This window comes from Saccopteryx leptura, chromosome 1, assembly GCF_036850995.1.
Source record: "Saccopteryx leptura isolate mSacLep1 chromosome 1, mSacLep1_pri_phased_curated, whole genome shotgun sequence".
In the NCBI taxonomy this organism is placed as follows: domain Eukaryota; kingdom Metazoa; phylum Chordata; class Mammalia; order Chiroptera; family Emballonuridae; genus Saccopteryx; species Saccopteryx leptura.
The window spans coordinates 246,420,472-246,437,164 of record NC_089503.1 but is presented as its reverse complement, the minus strand read 5'-3'; the positions used below and the strand labels follow the sequence as shown (position 1 = coordinate 246,437,164).

The 16,693-nt window shown below is 52.8% G+C and overlaps 2 protein-coding genes across 2 annotated transcripts; one reads left to right on the top strand and one right to left on the bottom strand.

The window, feature by feature from the left end:
* Positions 1-627: 627 nt before the first annotated feature.
* Positions 628-11,894, top strand: MFSD12 (major facilitator superfamily domain containing 12). Its single transcript, XM_066343607.1, has 10 exons — positions 628-1,078; positions 5,819-6,029; positions 8,302-8,440; positions 8,559-8,741; positions 9,025-9,117; positions 9,213-9,305; positions 9,785-9,955; positions 10,042-10,136; positions 11,259-11,389; positions 11,490-11,894. Coding segments are annotated over exons 1-10 (1,416 nt in total). The 5' UTR covers positions 628-780; the 3' UTR covers positions 11,492-11,894.
* A 145-nt stretch (positions 11,895-12,039) lies between these two features.
* Positions 12,040-15,597, bottom strand: TEKTIP1 (tektin bundle interacting protein 1). The gene is made up of 4 exons (XM_066343612.1): positions 14,982-15,597; positions 12,555-12,793; positions 12,337-12,462; positions 12,040-12,242 (listed from the first exon to the last, which is right to left on the bottom strand). The coding sequence occupies exons 1-4, from the start codon at positions 15,062-15,064 to the stop codon at positions 12,076-12,078; spliced, it is 615 nt and encodes a 204-aa protein (XP_066199709.1). The 5' UTR covers positions 15,065-15,597; the 3' UTR covers positions 12,040-12,075.
* Between the last annotated feature and the right edge of the window lie 1,096 nt (positions 15,598-16,693).

Sequence of the window (16,693 nt, the reverse complement as noted above, 5' to 3'; positions counted from 1 at the left end):
GGCACCCTCTCTGCTCTAGGCGTATTTCTGGCCTGTGAAATAGGAGAGACTTGCTCCGCCTCCTGCCCAGCTGGGATGAGAAAATCCACCTGGGGCGCTTGGCACAGTCTGCGTTCATTAAATGCCAGCTGGTGTTATTATGATGATTATCCCATTATTATCCTTAAAAACTAATTAATTAGAACTAATACTTCTTCTCCTTGTCCAATTGGGTCTCTTCCGTCTGGGACTCCACCAGACCTCGTGGAGAGCCGAGCTGGGGTTCAGACCTCGCCCTAACCCACGCCCCAACTTACCCCGTTCTCCCCAACCCACCCCGTTCTCTCCAGCCCACATTAGGCCTCATAAAGCTGTGGACTAGCTGGGGTGGTGCGGGCCTGGCAGCCGAAGTCTGGGTGGTGGCGACCCTTGCCTTACCCCCAGCTTCGGTGGTGAGGGGGGGGGTCCCACAATCTCAAGACCGTAGAGCGCTAGGACCATGCAGTTCAGTTTGCTCCTGGTGTGGAGGTCGGGCTAACCAAGAGACCACGCTCATGTCCCCGGTGATTGGCTTTCCGGCCCCGGCACACGATCTCGATTGGTGGAGAAAGCCGCTGCTCCTGAGATGCCCCGCCCCCCACGCCTTAGTCTCGGGTCCACCGGCTCGGCTGCCGCAGGCGCTTTCGGCGGGGCGGACGAGGCCGGTGCGGTCTGTGGCTGAGAGAGAGTGGTGTCCACGGCCGGGTTCACGGTCCCGTTTGTGGTGCGTTCGACGTCCCGGCCCAAGTCCGGAGTGCCACCATGGGCCCGGGACCCCCGGCGGCCGGAGCTGGGGCACCCCCGCGGCCGCTGTCGCTGGCGGCGCGGCTGAGCTACGCCGTGGGCCACTTCCTCAACGACCTGTGCGCGTCCATGTGGTTCACTTACCTGCTGCTCTACCTGCACTCGGTGCGCGCCTACAGCTCGCGCGGCGCCGGGGTGCTGCTGCTGCTTGGCCAGGTGGCCGACGGGCTCTGCACGCCCCTCGTGGGCTATGAGGCCGACCGCGCCGCCGGCCGCTGCGCCCGCTGCGGGCCTCGCAAGACCTGGCATCTAGTTGGTAAGTAGCGGCCCAGCCGCCCCTATTCATCTGCCTCGCTGTTGTGTTGAGCCTCCCCCTCTATGTCTGCCCCAGAGCCTGAGCCTACCCCCTCTGCTTAACTCCCTGCCCCCCTTCTGTCTCTCTGTCCCATGGTTTGAACCCCCCCCCTCCTGTTGTCTGTAACATGGCCTGAGTCTCCTCCGTTTGTCTTCCCCTTGTCCTGAGTCTCTCCCCTCCGTCTGCCTCATTGCTGCTGTCTGACCTGTCAAGTCCTCTTCATCTATCTGACTTGGTGTGATCCTCCAGTGTCGCTTCCCTTTGACCCCTTTGGGCTCCTTGAACCATCTTCAGGTTGGGTCTGACTGCCCAGAGCCTCCTCTGTCAATCTATCTGGTCTGGCTTGACCTTCCCATCTCTCTTTCAGGGTGACCACCAGGACAACTTGGTCTGAGAGAGGGTCAGACTGTCTAGAGCCCCCTCTGTCTGTCGTGTTTATTCCCCCAGTACTCTATCCATCCCCTCCCCCATCTCAAGCAACCTGGCCCTTGGGCATTTTGGGGTAGCCAGGGCAGCTGAGAGATGGGGCAGGTGAGACAGAAAGGTCTGAGGTCTGTGCCTGACTAATGAGGATGGGGTCTGCAGGGCAGGTAATGCAGTTGTCCTCTGGCCTGGGGCCTTTGCCCACCTAGAGGGTTATCAGGGAGGTTAGGAGACAGGTCCTGGGGGGTTGGGGCACCCTGCCTTGTGTGCACTGGTGATAAGGCCTGCATCCATGCGTCCCTTCTCTGCCCACTCTGGCCCTGGGCTTTGAGATTAGCTCTGGACACTTTTTCTGCTGTTCCTCCCCTGGCAGGAGTGCCCACCACATCCTGGCATTGGGGGGCCTGCTGGGCATTTCAGGAGGCAGGGCCAGGAATCCTGCCATTTAGAGAATTCTGGGCAGCAGCTTTCTAGAAGGAGGAGGGGGTGGCTGGTATCTTCTTGCCTTTGGGCACAATGACTAGGAAGACAGTGTTTTGCCCCAGGCCCTCATAGATGACATTTTTGCAAGGTGCAGCAGATCTCCGATTTCCCAGTGGCCCTAGGATGACTGGTATCAATATGGCCACATCCAAGGCTGGATTTCAGGTTTGTCAGGTGCTTAGTATGCTGAGATTGTTCTTGGGCCACTTTGGACTGCAGGACACTCAGACCAGTGACAGCATCATCTGAAAATAGACATTTGAGGTGTTCCACCTTCAGCTGGTGTTGGGTTTTGCTTGCAGAACTGATCCCAGAGTCTCAAAGGCAGTTTTTTTTTTTTTTAAGTTATTTGTTTATTTACTTATTTATTTTTACAGAGACAGAGAGAGAATCAGAGAGAGGGATAGACAGGGACAGACAGGAACGGAGAGATGAGAAGCATCAATCATTAGGTTTTCGTTGCGCATTGCAACACCTTAGTTGTTCATTGATTGCTCTCTCATATGTGCCTTGACCGCGAGCCTTCAGCAGACCGAGTAACTCCTTACTGGAGCCAGTGACCTTGGGTCCAAGCTGGTGAGCTTTTGCTCAAACCAGATGAGCCTGTGCTCAAGCTGGCAACCTCGGGGTCTTGAACCTTGGTCCTCGGCATCCCAGTCCAACGCTCTATCCACTGCGCCATCGCTGGTCAGGCTCAAAGGCAGTTTTTTTTAATAATAGTAGGATCAACTCATGTTGACAGGTATACAGGTATTTCCTGGGCCAGAGAGATGTGTGGAGTAGTGTGGGGGAGAAGGGCTGTTTTGGATGGCGTGGGGGGTTGTCAGGGGAAACCTTTCCAAGGAGATGGAGCCAGTGTTGGGAAGGTAGCCCTGGCAGAGGGCACTGCATGTGCAAAATCCCTGAGGTGAGACCTGTTACCAGCTCAGAGCCTCCAGGGCCTTTTGTAGTCAGAGGCCTGGGATTCGGTGAGGGTCCTTACAAAGAACTTGATTCCCCCTACAGAGGCAGGGGTTAAGTGGACTGGAGGCATTTTTTTTTTTTTAAAGACAGATGCTTCCATTTATTTATTTACTTACTTAGTTAGTTAGTTAATTATTGTGACAGGGACAGAAAGAGACAGAGAGAGGGACAGACAGACAGGAAGACAGAGAGATGAGAAGCATCAGTTCTTCATTGCAACACCTTAGTTGTTCATTGATTGCTTTCTCATATGTGCCTTGACCGGGGAGCTATAGCAGAGCCAGTGATCCCTTGCTCAAGCCAACGACCTTGGGTCCAAGCTGGTGAGCCTTGCTCAAAGCAGATGAGCCTGAGCTCAAGGCGGAGACCTCGGGGTCTCAAACCTGGGTTCTCTGCGTCCCAGTCCGACACTCTATCCACTGCGCCACCGCCTGGTCAGGATGGAGGCATTTTTGTAAATAAAAAAACTGAAGGATTTGTGTTTATGCAAAACAGACTTGGGGGCTGAGTGCTCTGACCAGACAACAGGGTCTACTCTACCTGTACCCCTTTCCCGTCTTGAGGTGGAGGACCTGTGGGGAGAGAAAGTGGAGGTGGCCCCTCGTGATAGCTGATAAGGTGGCTTGAGCAAAAGTCATTCTGGCAACAATGCCCACTTCTCTATTTGCCCCTGAGTCTGTGGGTGGTAGTGATGAACTCACTCTTTCCCTTAACAAGCCCTCAGTTCCCCCCCTCTAGCTTAGAAAGGACCATCAGAGCGAGACGACATTCTTGTGGGGTCCAGACTGGGATAGGTGCATGGACTGGGTTTCATAAGAAAGAAGCAGAGTTCTGGAGAGCAGATGCCTTTGGGTGTTTGTTTGTTTTTTAATTTTTATTTATTCATTTTAGGGGGGGGAGAGAGAGAGGGAGAAGGAGGACTAGTGATCTCAGCATTCTGGGTTGACGCTGTATCCACTGCGCCACCACAGGTCAGGCGCCTCTGGGGTTTTGAAGTATGAATAGAAGTGTGTGTGTGTGTGTGTGTGTGTGTGTGTGTGTGTGTGTGTGTGTGTGTGTTAAAAGGGCTTATGCAAAGGTGTGGAATACTTTGTCTTTGAAGCTGCTGAGGTAGGAAGTAGCTCAGAGTAGTAGGAGCTCCCACTTTCATACATTAACTCTCAATTCTCAGATCTATCTCAGGAAGCAGATATTTCCATTTTCTGCAAGAGACCCCAAGAGGCAAAAATCACATGCCCAAAGCCTCCCAGCCAGGCAACCTAGCTCCAACAATGGTTAACCGGTCTGAACAGCAACAGGGTGGAATCCAGCCAGGGCAGCACATTCTTCTGACCAGAGCCTGCAGTTGGTGCCTGACCCTGCTCAGGATGTCCCCTCCCAGTTCCAGAGAAAGAGCCAGGCTAGTTTTGGTTTCATTTCCTCATCTTAGGGCTCTGGGTGAGCCCAGGGTCTGGGGATGAGGTCACCTCCAAAGCCTGGGGGAGGAGGGAAGTCCAACTGCCAGACTCCTGGGCGTAGGGATAGGAGGAAAAGTGACTTAAATAGACCTGGTCCCTACCCCAACAAGTGGTGGTATAGGTAGGCAGGAAACAAGCAGGTAAACAAAAGAATTCTCATGTGTGCTAAGGGGTGAGAAGAAAAGCAAGCAGGGTCCAGAATAGAGTGTGTTGAGCGATGAGGGGACTGTTGGTAACAGCTGGTCAGGGAGGGCTTCTTTGAGGAAGTGGCATTTGAGTTGAGCCCTGAGGGATGAAAAGGAAAGGAGCAATCCAGACAGAGGGCACAGCATGTGCAAGGTCCTGAGGCAGGACTGTGCCTAGTGTGTTGGAGGAACAGCCAGGAGCTCTGTGTGGTTGGATCAGAAAGAGCAAGGGGGAGAGAGGGAGGAGGGTAGGATAGGAAAGGGATGGGGCAGGTTGTGCAGGACCTTGTGGGCCTCAGGGAGGACTTGGGCTTGTTCTGAGATATTGGAGTGTTTGCCAAGGAGAGGTTCCCTTATGAGCTGATGGGGACTCAAGGAGGTCATGGTCCAGCATATCCCGGCCTCCTGACTCCTGTTGGCCCCACAGGATCCTTGATAGGGACTAGGAAAAGGCTTGCTCCTGGGGCAAGACAGAAGGGGGAAGTTGTGGGTGTAAATAGTGTGTCTGTAGTGGGTAGTTTTTCAGGGGACCCCACAGTACCCTTTCAACCTGTTGTGTGACCTCAGATTCTCTGTGCTTTAGTTTCCTCACCTCTCATTAGGTGCAACCCCGGGGAGCCCTGGACTGAAAGAGAGAGAGAGAGAGAAACACATCTATTTGTTGTTCCACTTATTTATGCATTCATTGGCTGATTCTTCTATGTGCCCTGATTGGGGACCAGAACTGCAAACTTGATGTATCAGGATGACACTCCAATCACCTGAACTACCCAGCCATGGCCATGGAAGGCCCCATTCGTGCTCCCTGTTATTACCTGGCCATACATCTTGGTCCTGCCCCCTCCACCTGATATAGTGTGTGACCTCAGGCCCACTCCAGCCTGTTCTGAGCTCCATTGGACAAAAGGGGCATATAGCTTGGACTGGTGGGTAGAGGCCTGGCCTCTCTGTCCTGTTCGGCTGTTTGACTTCTAGGGGGCCCCAGATATGCTTCAGTTCTATTTGTCACAGGGGCCATAAGCCTGGGGCACCCTGGGCTGCTCATCCCACATACCTTATTGTGACTTTGGGAGGGTCGCTAGCCTTTTCTGTGTCTCTATTTTGTTTCCATCTGGTCATACCCCAGGGCGACCCGGGCCACTTTGGGAAGGCCTGGTGATGTGATCTCCCCTTGCTCTGCCCATCCACAGGCACCATCTGCGTCCTGCTTTCTTTCCCCTTCATCTTCAGTCCCTGCCTGGGCTGTGGGGCAACCACGCCTGAATGGGCCGCCCTCCTCTACTACGGGCCTTTCATTGTCATCTTCCAGTTTGGTTGGGCCGCTACGCAGATTGCCCATCTCAGCCTCATCCCCGAGCTCGTCACCAATGACCATGAGAAGGTGGAGCTCACAGCTCTCAGGTACTACGTTGGCAGGGCAGAGTGGGGAGGGCACACGCATAGCAGGCGAGGACAGGGGACCCAGGGCCACCTCTGTGTAGGTGTCTGCTTGGCTGTATGGCTCTGGGACTCTCAGTCCCAGCTTATACATCTGTAACGTAGTATATCAGTCATCTGCTGCTAGTTTGTGTAACAAATGACCATAAAGCAGCTTCAAGTAGCATGTGTTTATGTTATGGATTCTATGGGTTAGAAATCTGTCTTGGTTTAGCTAGGTTTTCTGTTTCAGTGTGTCTCGAAGCTTCAGTCAAGGTGATGGCTAGAGCTGGTCTCATCTGAGGCTTGGGGGTCCCTTTACCCTGCTCATGTAGTTGGTGGCAGAATTCATTTTCTTACAGATGTAGAGCTCCAGGTGTCTTGCTGATTCTCTGACAGTAGCAGAAGAGTCAGATCTCAGGGATGGCGTAAACCAGTGTTTTTATTTATTTTCTTTTTACGAGACAGAGAGACCACAGGATCAACTTGTAGTTGTGGCACTCTTAGTTATTCATTGATTGCTTCTCATATGTACCTTGACTAGGGGGCTCCAGCCAAGCCAGCGACCTTGGGCTTAAAACCAGTGACCATGGGGTCATATCTATGATCCCATGCTCAAACCAGATGAGCCCATACTCAAGCAAGGGACCTTAAGGTTTTGAACCTGGGTCCTCAGCGTCCCAGGTCAATGCTCTCTCTGTTGTGCCACCACCTGGTCAGGCAGGCCAGTGATCTTTATTTGCTTGTTTGCAAACTGGTGCCAGTCTGCCAGAAATTTTGTGCCAATACAGGCAAGAGTTAACCGCCCTGATGGTGGGTGTATGAAGATTATAGACCTAGTGATCTTAGTCAAATTTGTTTATGCTCAGGGTGATTTCTGCCTTAGTGGTTCCTAAAATAATTCTATTTTCACTGGTCCCCAAGTGTAAAAATGTTGAAAATCAGTAGCTTAAACCCTTTTTTCTAAGAAGCACCTAAATAGGTCAGGCCTACCCAGGATAATCTTTAATTACATCTGCAAAATACCTTCACCTGTGTCACAGAAGTTGCCTAAAGATGGGAGTGACATCCCATCATATTCACAGATCCCATCCCCAAGGGGAGGGGATTAGGTAGGGCAGGGCCAGGATGTGGAAGTCTCCAGGGCCATCTGAGAATCTTACATGCTACACATGCATACAGTTGGTGCCCAGCTTATCCAACGCTTGCTTGAGGTGTTAAGGAAGGTTATTCTGGATTTGATGATCACAAGAGCATTTACGGAGCACTTGCCATAAGCCAGGCACAGTTCTAGGCCCTTCACATAAATTATCTCCTTTAATTCTCACAACAAACCCAGGTTGTCATGTGCCCAAGGCCAGAGTGCCTATGGGACGTGTGCAGTAGGAAAAAGGTACAGGAGATGGCAGTTCCAACCATAAGGGACAGCATATGTGAGTGTGGCCAGTGTTGCCGGACCTCAAAGAGCCTGGCTTAATTAGCACCAGGTAAGTGCACGTACTCTTGCTATTAGGGTAGTGTCTTTGTTGAGGGTCCCGCCTGTCTGCAACTTAGCCTCTTTGGCTCCAGTCTGGCCTCCTCCTCTGCCTTTGAGTTCCCATTATAGCCAGGAAATGCAGCACTAATGACAGGGGTTGCTCAATGCCCGGGCCCCTGAGGGCCCCAGAAGATAAGAGACAGGCTAGGGCAAACCAAGTTCTGGTGTGTTTTCTACGTGCAAGTGCTTTAGTGCCAACCTTGTGTCATCTTCACTGTGACCTCTGGGGATAGTATTGTACTTTTAGAAAGGGAAACTGAGTCCTGGTGAGGTCCAGAGGCTGCCCCTCCCCTGCCCTTGCCAGTCCCTGGAGGGACTTTGCTCTAGGGCTGCAGGCAGGAGCCTTGGATGATTCTAGACCTTGCCTTGCTGAAGCCCAGAATCTGGGTACCAGGAATTCCAGTCTTCGCTATTGAGCATCTTGAGTTCTCAGACTTGGGTTGTAGTCCTGACTGAGCCCTGCTTTGCTGATTCTCTGTATCCCAGCCCTCGGTCATGGTGGTTGAGGGTCAGAATTGTAAATCATCAGATAACATGCAGGCTAGCGAGCTGGAGCCAGCAGGGGAACCCTGGGGCCACCCAAGGTTCGGTGGCTGAAATCTCCCTTAGGCCAGAGGTTCACCAGATGCCACATCAGCTTTGACTGTATGGCTGCCTGGGAAGGAAGTAGCCATGTGGTTTTCTGGGTTGCTGTGCTGAACCCTTGCCTGTCCACACCAGGTACGCCTTCACCGTGGTGGCCAACATCACAGTCTATGGTGCTGCCTGGCTCCTGCTCCACCTGCAGGCGTCTCCACACATGGGGTCCATCCAGGATGTCAGTGACCAGCTGGGGGTCCAAGATGTGCCAGTGTTTCGGGTGAGCTGGGGCGAGGGTGGGGGACAAGGATGCGGCTGGCAGAATGGACATTGCCCCAGGCCCTGAACTTGGAATTTGGGCTGTGATAGCCACTACTGACCCCTCTCCTGCTGGCCAGAACCTCTCCCTGTTGGTGGTGGGCATTGGAGCCGTCTTCTCATTGCTGTTCCACCTGGGCACCAAGGAGGAATGCCAACAGCTAGTGGAGGAGCCAGATGAACACAGCCCCTTGTTGGCTCCCACCACAGCCCGCCCCTTGCTGCTCTGGAAACACTGGCTCTGGCAGCCAGCCTTTTACCAGGTACGTCTTGAGGGCAGAGAGGGCCGGAGTTGATGTCTCCCACCTGGCCTTTACTATGTGGAATTACAGGCAGGGATAGCCAATAAAGCAAACTGCAGATTTTCTATTCCACAGGCAGGGCAGACATTGCTATTCAATTATTGTTCTCTTTTCCACCTGGCCAGCTATGGTCACTGATAGTGGGTCAGGTGACAGCTGCAACTAGGCTCCTAGTGTCCGCTACTGGTGGGAGTGGAGACGGGCCCTGTCTGACCCCTGAACCAGTCCCTCTGTCTGCCCATAGGTGGGCTTGCTGTACATGAGCACAAGGCTCATTGTGAACCTGTCCCAGACATACATTGCCATGTACCTCACCTACTCCCTCAACCTGCCTAAGGTGAGCTGGGTAGGGTGGCCCAGGGATGTGGGGTGGGATCTGAGCCCAAGGAGCCCCACCTGACTGACACACCTTTGCCCACTCTGCCCCAACAGAAGTTCATCGCCACCATCCCATTGGTGATGTATCTCAGCGGTTTCTTCTCCTCCTTCCTCATGAACCCAGTCAACAAATGGATCGGGAGGAATGTGAGTGTGTGGGTCAGTGAGGAACAGTGGGGGAATATCACAGATAAGGATTCTTGGAACTCAGATGCACAGAACCCAGGTGATTCCAAATCTTGGCCTCTACACCTTGTAGATGCCCTGTGTCTTGGACCCATGTTCTAGAATCCTGGCTTCTGAGGGTCTTGTGGCTGCAGAGCTCTATAATTTTCTGTGATAAGCAGTTTACTAGTCAGGGTGGCTCTTGAGTACTTAGAATGTGGCAGGCATGACTGAAGACCTGAATGTTTCATTTTATTTAATTGGTTTGCATTTAAGATGTAAGTAGCCATCTGTCTCTAGAATGTCAGTTCTCTGGTAACATCAGAGCTGGGGGACTCTTTAGGGATGGGCCAACTTGACCCCTTACTCTCTGGGATTTGGGGCAGTGGATTGAAGACCAAAGAAGTCTTCAGGCTAGGAGCTGCACAGTGAGACGGGCCTGCTTCTGGTCTCTTCTGCAGATGACTTACTTTGCGGGTCTCCTGGTGATCCTGGCCTTTGCGGCCTGGGTGGCACTGGCAGATGGGTTGGGTGTGACTGTGTATGCAGCAGCTGTGATGCTGGGCATTGGCTGTGCCACCATCCTTGTCACCTCACTGGCTATGACAGCTGATCTCATTGGCCCCCACACGGTAGGGCTGGTGGGCAAGGCTGGGTGGGGGTTGGGGACCAGGGCCCAGGCCATAGGTGCTGACCTTCCTGCCTGTGTCCCCCCCAGCACAGCGGAGCCTTCGTGTACGGTGCCATGAGCTTTTCAGATAAGGTGGCCAATGGGCTGGCAGTCATGTTCATCCAGAGCCTGCACCCCTGTTCGTGAGTGTGACTCATTTATTAACTTATTTAACAAAAGTGTCCTGAGTGTGTGCTAGGCACTGCTGTAGCTCTAAGGATTTGGTGTGGACAAGAGATCCCACCCTGGTGGAGTTCACAGGCCTGGGACACCTGGTTCTTTCTGACCTCAGGCACTTCGTTTTTTCATTTAACAAACCCCAAGTCTATTGTGTGCCAATTCTGAGGACACATCAAATAGGTGTATTGGGGGAATGTAAGTGGACAGTGCTACAGGGTAGCTAGAATCTGTGTCACTCAGAACGTGGGGTTTCAGATCTGTGATTTTGGATCACTGAGTTTTTGCTTTATCTGGGAACTAGAACCAGCCTGGTCCTCTGTCATCAACGAGCTGGGGGTAATACCAGCCACATTAATCATAGGAATAAATGTGTGATCCAGACCAGTGACCAAAGGTATGAGACACCACATATGGAGGCCTGACTAGTACAGGAGGTCAGGGAGGACTTCTTTGAGGAGGTGACATCAGTCTTGAGATCTGGTGGATATCAAGGAGTACTAGAAAATGGAAATAGCCAGTGAAAAGGCCCTGGGGTAGGATCAGGCTTGATGTGTTGGAAGGCAGGATGGAAGCCCATGTGACTGCAGCAGAGTGAGTGAAGAGGAGTGAAGGTGGGGAGAGGTTGGGAGCAAGTTAAGCAGGGCCTTGTGGAGGACTTGGGCTTCTACCCCAAGGGAGTTGGGAGCAGTGGAGGGCTCTGGGCAGAGGGGGGGGGGCTGTCACAGGTGTTCATAGGCACCCACTTGTGGCCGCCTTCAGGAGAACAGTCTGTGGAAGGTGAGGGCTGGAGCCTGGGACCAGGGTGAAAGCATCTATCTACACTGGTCCAGGTGGGTAATGATGGGCTGGACCATTGGAGGTAGAGGAGGGAGCAGTGGCCAGATTCCCTGAGGAGCCCCATCTGACTTTGAAGGCAGAGCTGGCAGTATTAGCTAAAGTGCTAGATATGGGAGGAAAAAAGGGGGTCAAGGGTGACCCCAGGTTCTGGCCTGAGTGCTTGGAAAGATGAGGCTGCCAAGGTCCAGGCTGAGGCTGAAAGGTCCCCACAACTGTCCACTCACCTGCTTTGTCCTCCCCTACCCCAGCTCGGAGCTCTGCTGCAGGGCCTGTGTGGGCTTCTACCACTGGGTGATGGTGGCTGTGACAGGTGGCGTAGGCGTGGCTGCCACACTTTCTCTGTGCAGTCTCCTTATCTGGCCCATCCGCCTGCGGAGCTGTAAGTCGTAGACACCCCCCTCTATTCTCAACCTGGCCATGGGTGAGAGGTCTGGGGCAGGCCCTACGCTTACTAACCCTACCCTATTCCTCTCTTGCAGGAGCTCCTGGAGCCCAACCCTGACATTCTCCATGGCCTCCCTTCCTATGCAAATGAGCCATAACTGCACATTCCATGCCCTGCAACTTCGGTCCCCAACCCTTGCCTTCCTTGCCTGGCTGCAGGGATGGTGGGTGAGGACAGGATGGGTTGAACACCAGTGGCTCATCTCTGCTGGGGCGAGACACTTCACTAGGCCCTCTGGTATCCAGGGGCCCATGGGTGTGGGGTTGTCCAAGCCTAACTATAACGGATGGCTTGGGGTGTCCTCTATGTTGCATGGGGTCAGGATGTGATGGTTCTGGGGCCCAAGGCTGCCCTGAGCTCAGCCTCAGCTCCACCTCACCCCTGGCCCAGCTGGGGTCTCTATGGCACTGCTGCCTGATTAAAGCACCACTCGCGGTGAGGACTGGCCTCAGCTGTCTGCCTGAACCTGGGATGGGAAGGGCAGCGGGGCTCTTGCCCTGGACCTCTGGTTGCTGGGGGCTTGACTAACTCCCTTTACCTGACCAACCAGTTCCCTGGTCCCCAGATGTGGACAGACACCAGAGCAGAGGTGCAGTGTCCCCACAAAGAGACGGTCTTTATCAGAGAGTGGGTGGGGGCTGCCGGCCAGTGGATGGGCAGTAGGGTTCCAGGTCCCACTGCCGGTAGTTCTGGGCTGTATAGCGTGGACGCTGCAGTGCCGACAGGTAGGGCACGTAGTCTGACACACACCTCAGGGGCTCTACCACATATTGGTGCCTGTTGACCACTGTGGAGTAAGACCCAGGTCAACTTCTGGCTCCAGCTTCCTGGACCCAAGCAGTTTCAACTCCACCCTTTGGCCCCTGTGATGCCAGCCTCACCATATTCCTTGCCCCAGATGGGTCTGTCTTGCCACAACATGGTCCCCCACCTCGTGCTGGAGGTCCTGTACTGGGAAGGCACGATGGAGTCGTACCAGGCAGTCTCCTGGAGGTGCTGGGTGTGGGCTGCAGGTAGAGTCAGGGAGGTCATCGACATCTCTGGCCCTTATCCTCCCCTCAGGGCTGGTCTTGGTCAAAGCAGGTGGCCAGGCACTCACCCAAGGGCATGCTGTGCTTCTGGTGGCTGTAGCATCCATGCCAGCGGGTGTAAGCCTCTCGGTAGGGGCTGTCCAGAGCCCTTGGGAACGTGTACCAGGCTTCGCGGGAGTCCGAATTGGTTAGGCCTGTGTACCACAGCTGGCCAGCTGAGTCACACCCCATGGGTGTGTATTCCCAGCGCACTGCCTGCTTGATGGCTGGTGTCCAGCGGGGCCCCTCCAGGGACAGGTAGTCATCACTAAGGGTTGGGAGAGGGGATAGAGGCTAAGCCTGTGACCATCCCCTGCCCCTTCCTGAGCCACAGCTTGCTCATCTCTAGAATGGGCCTTTTACCTTCATTGCCACGTTGTGACATGGAGGGTGCAAAAAGACCTGCCGACACGGCAAAGGACCTTCCTCCATCTCCAAGTTGGCAGAGTTCTCACTCCAGTAGCCTCAAAACTAGAAACACGTTTCATAAAAGGTGGGGTGAGCCTGATCAGTTCTGAACATCAGTCTCAGGACCTGACGCGGACTGATTTGCCATCCAAAAGGACATTTTTAAGATCACTTGCGGTGCCCCACCCTTTTGAAACAAATTTTTCTGAACTACAAAATGAACATGGTTTGTAAAATGCAATTAAAAATGCTCTAAAGTAATACACCACGAACAAGTACTCCCTTACTCAGCTGCCAGCCTGGACCTAGGCTGCCATTCTAATTTCTGCCTTTCAGAAGTAGGCAGTGCGTGCATGTGTCCCTACTAGTACAGAAATATGGGAACTTGCTACAGTTTCACATCTTTTAAGTATTCTTGGAAATGGGGCCCTGGCCGGTTGGCTCAGTAGCAGAGCATCGTCCTGGCGTGCAGAAGTCCCAGGTTTGATTCCCGGCTAGGGCACACAGGAGAAGCGCCCATCTGCTTCTCCACCCCTCCCTCTCTCCTTCCTCTCTGTCTCTTTCTCCTCTCACAGCCAAGGCTCCATTGGAGCAAAGATGGCCCAGGCGCTGGGGATGGCTCCATGGCCTCTGCCTTGGGCGCTAGAGTGGCTCTGGTCGCAACAGAGCAACGCCCCCTGGTGGGCGTGCCGGGTGGATCCCGGTCGGGCACATGCTGGAGTCTGTCTGACTGCTTCCGTTTCCAGCTTCAGAAAAATACAAAATAAATAAATATTCTTGGAAATGGAGTAGCACAAAGGGCACTTACTCATTTTTGTTTTTATAGCTGCAGAATATCCTGACTGAAACAGTTAACTAATGGATACTGTACCTAGGTTGTGTCCTCCAGGATTCACGTCCAACTGGAACCTCAGAATGTGACCTTATTTGGAAAGTGGGTCTTAGCAGATAAATTAAGATGTCACAGTGGGGGTAGGGTAGGCCCTGCTTTTTTAAAAATTATTTTTATTTATTCATTTTAGAGGAGAGAGAGAGAAGAGGGGGGAGGAGCAGGAAGCATCAACTCCCATATATGCCTTGACCAAGCAAGCCCAACGTTTTTTGTTTTTTCTTTTATTCTTCCACCTCCTAAGCCCAGGATTTTGAACCAGCAACCTCAGCATTCCAGATTGATGTTTAATCCACTGTGCCACCACAGATCAGGCCTTTTTTTTTTTTAATGAGGTAAGATGAGACAGACTTCTGCCTTCGCCCCCACTGGGATCCATCTGGCAACACCCGTCTGGGGCTGATGCTCAAATCAACTGAGCTATCCTCAGTGCCTGGGGTGATGCTCGAACCAGTTGAGCCACTGGCTGTGAGAGAATGGGGAGAGGAGAAGAGATGCAGATGGTTGCTTCTCATAGATGCCCCCTGACTAGGGATTGAACCTGGGACGTCCACATGCCAGGCCAGTGCTCTATCCACTGAGCAAACTGGCCAGGGCCTGATGTCTTTGTAAGGAGGGAACTCTGTGGACACAGACACATAGACGGAGGGATAGATGGGAGTGCTGTGTCTACAAGCCAAAGAACACCAAGACTTGCCAGTAAATCACCAGGAGCTAGAACGTGGAACAGATTCTCCCTCAGTCTCAAAGGGAACTAGCCCTGCTGATCCCTTGATCTTGGGACTTACGGCTTCTAGAACTGGGAGAGAATTTCTGGTGTTTAAGCTGCCCAGTGTGTGGTGTTATGTTATAGCAGTCCCAGGAAACTCCTAGATACCTAGTTTCTCAGTTTGTTGTGTGTGCGCATAGTTGTGTTTACAGTGAGTGATCATGTGTGACCTGTGCACACCCCTGCCAATCTCCAAGCCTGCCTTGCTCTGACCACTTGTAGGGAGGAGAGGACCCAGTTGCAGGTGGGTGGGAGATGTAGGGAGCAGACAAGTGAGGATGTAGCACCAACATACCTTTTATGAAGAATTAGTGAGACATGGAAGAAGCCACACCAAATCCCATCATGTGACCCAAAGAGGCTTTGTCTGGGGACAGGGCAAGTACTCACCTGTAGAGAGGTGCTGGGAAGTCCATTTCAAGGGTCCCCTGGGGGACACAGGGCTTGGTAGCTTCCTGCTTCAGGGTCTGCATGTCTGCCTCTGGGTTCCTGAGTGCTCTTGCCTAGAAGGCCTGTGAGGTCATTGTTGACAGCAACAAAGACCATCCTCTGTATCCTGGCAATGCTGCTGGTGGTCTTGGCACCCCTGTAGACCGCACCCTCCCTCCCTCCTACCCCAGCTGAGGGGCTGAAGGAGATGGGGCTACTTAGGTGGCTTGGGGCTCAGTGCTCCCCTGACCCCCTCCCCACATGGGGGTCTCTAAGCCAAATGGAGCTTCTGAATTTTGCTCCTGCATCCTTAGTTTCACCTTTCCAGACATGGGTTAGGACTTGTCTCTCCAACCCCTCCCTTATTCTCCACCCCCATCCAGTCCTTGATCTGTTCTAAAATACATCAGAACAAAACCTGCAAAGTTCGACCTGTGGTGGCACAGTGGATAAAGCGCCAACCTGGAAATGCTGAGGTCACCGGTTCAAAACCCTGGGCTTGCCTGGTCAAGGCACATATGGGAGTTGATGCTTCCAGCTCCTCCTCCCTGTCTCTCTCTCTCTCCTCTCTCTCTCTCTTCCTCTTTCTCCTCTCTAAAATGAATAAATAAAATTTTTTTTTAAAAAAAGTAAAACCAAAACCTGCAAAGTTCATAGCAGCATGATTCACAATAACCAGAAAGTGGAAACAACCCAAATGCCCACAGACCAAATAAATATAACGTGGTTTATCCACACACTGGATATCAGCCATGAAAGGGGGTGGAGCACTGACACTTGCTACAATGCAGATGAACCTTGAACACATGATGCTCAGTGAGAGAGCCAGACACAAAAAGGCCGCACGGTATATGATTACATTTATGTGAAATGTCCGGAACAGGCACATCCAGAGACAGAAAGTGGGTTTATGTTTGCCAAGGGCTGGGTGGTGACTGCTAATGGACATGGGTTTTCTTTTTGGAGTGATGGAAATGTTCTGGAATTAGAGGTGCTGTTTACACATTGTGAATGCACCAAACGCCACCAAACTGTTCAGTTTAAGATGGTAAACTATAAATTAAGCATACTTTACCACAATTAAGAAACAAAACGAAGTCCAGTTTCTGCCCTCCTATTACCATCTCCACTCGGTCCTGGCCAATCATATCACTGACCTGGCAGAGCCTCCTCTGTGGCCTCTCTGGGTCACTGCACCAGTGGTTAGGCCTCCACACAGTGATCTTCTCAACTCAGTACCATCCCCCTCCCTCATGGTAGAGACCCAGGATGACCCGCCCAGACCTTTCTCTGCCCTCGCTTCCTCTCTCCCTCTCCTCGCTCATTCTGCACCAGCCACACGGGCCTCCTCACTGTTCTTAACACACCAGGAACTCTCCTCCCCAGAACATTTGCACAGGCAGTGCCCATTACCAGGAAAGACTGCCCAGGTGTCTCCTGCTCCTTAAATTCTTGCTCAAATATTAGGTTTGTAGCAAGCCCTGGATTCAAAGCTGTCCTTTCTCAAAACCTCCTACCTCTGTCACATAGCACACACACCCCTCTCTCACCCAAGAACAGATCTTGGGATCTGGTCTGTTTTGTTGTTCCCAGCACCTAGCACGGGGATCTTCACCTGCAGGGAAGGGCCTGGAATGCTCCACCAGTCATGGGCAGGTGCAAGGTCTGCTCAC

Bases quoted from the DNA above. Each gene is read 5' to 3' on its own strand.
- TEKTIP1 (XM_066343612.1), bottom strand. From the start codon at position 15,064: ATGCAGACCCTGAAGCAGGAAGCTACCAAGCCCTGTGTCCCCCAGGGG. The intron at 12,463-12,554 runs GTGAGTGCCTGG...CTCTACCTGCAG, and splicing joins GAAGCACAGCATGCCCTTGG to CCCACACCCAGCACCTCCAG. The intron at 12,243-12,336 runs GTGAGGCTGGCA...CTTACTCCACAG, and splicing joins CATCTGGGGCAAGGAATATG to TGGTCAACAGGCACCAATAT.
- MFSD12 (XM_066343607.1), top strand. From the start codon at position 781: ATGGGCCCGGGACCCCCGGCGGCCGGAGCTGGGGCACCCCCGCGGCCG. The intron at 9,956-10,041 runs GTAGGGCTGGTG...TGTCCCCCCCAG, and splicing joins ATCTCATTGGCCCCCACACG to CACAGCGGAGCCTTCGTGTA. The intron at 10,137-11,258 runs GTGAGTGTGACT...CCCCTACCCCAG, and splicing joins CAGAGCCTGCACCCCTGTTC to CTCGGAGCTCTGCTGCAGGG.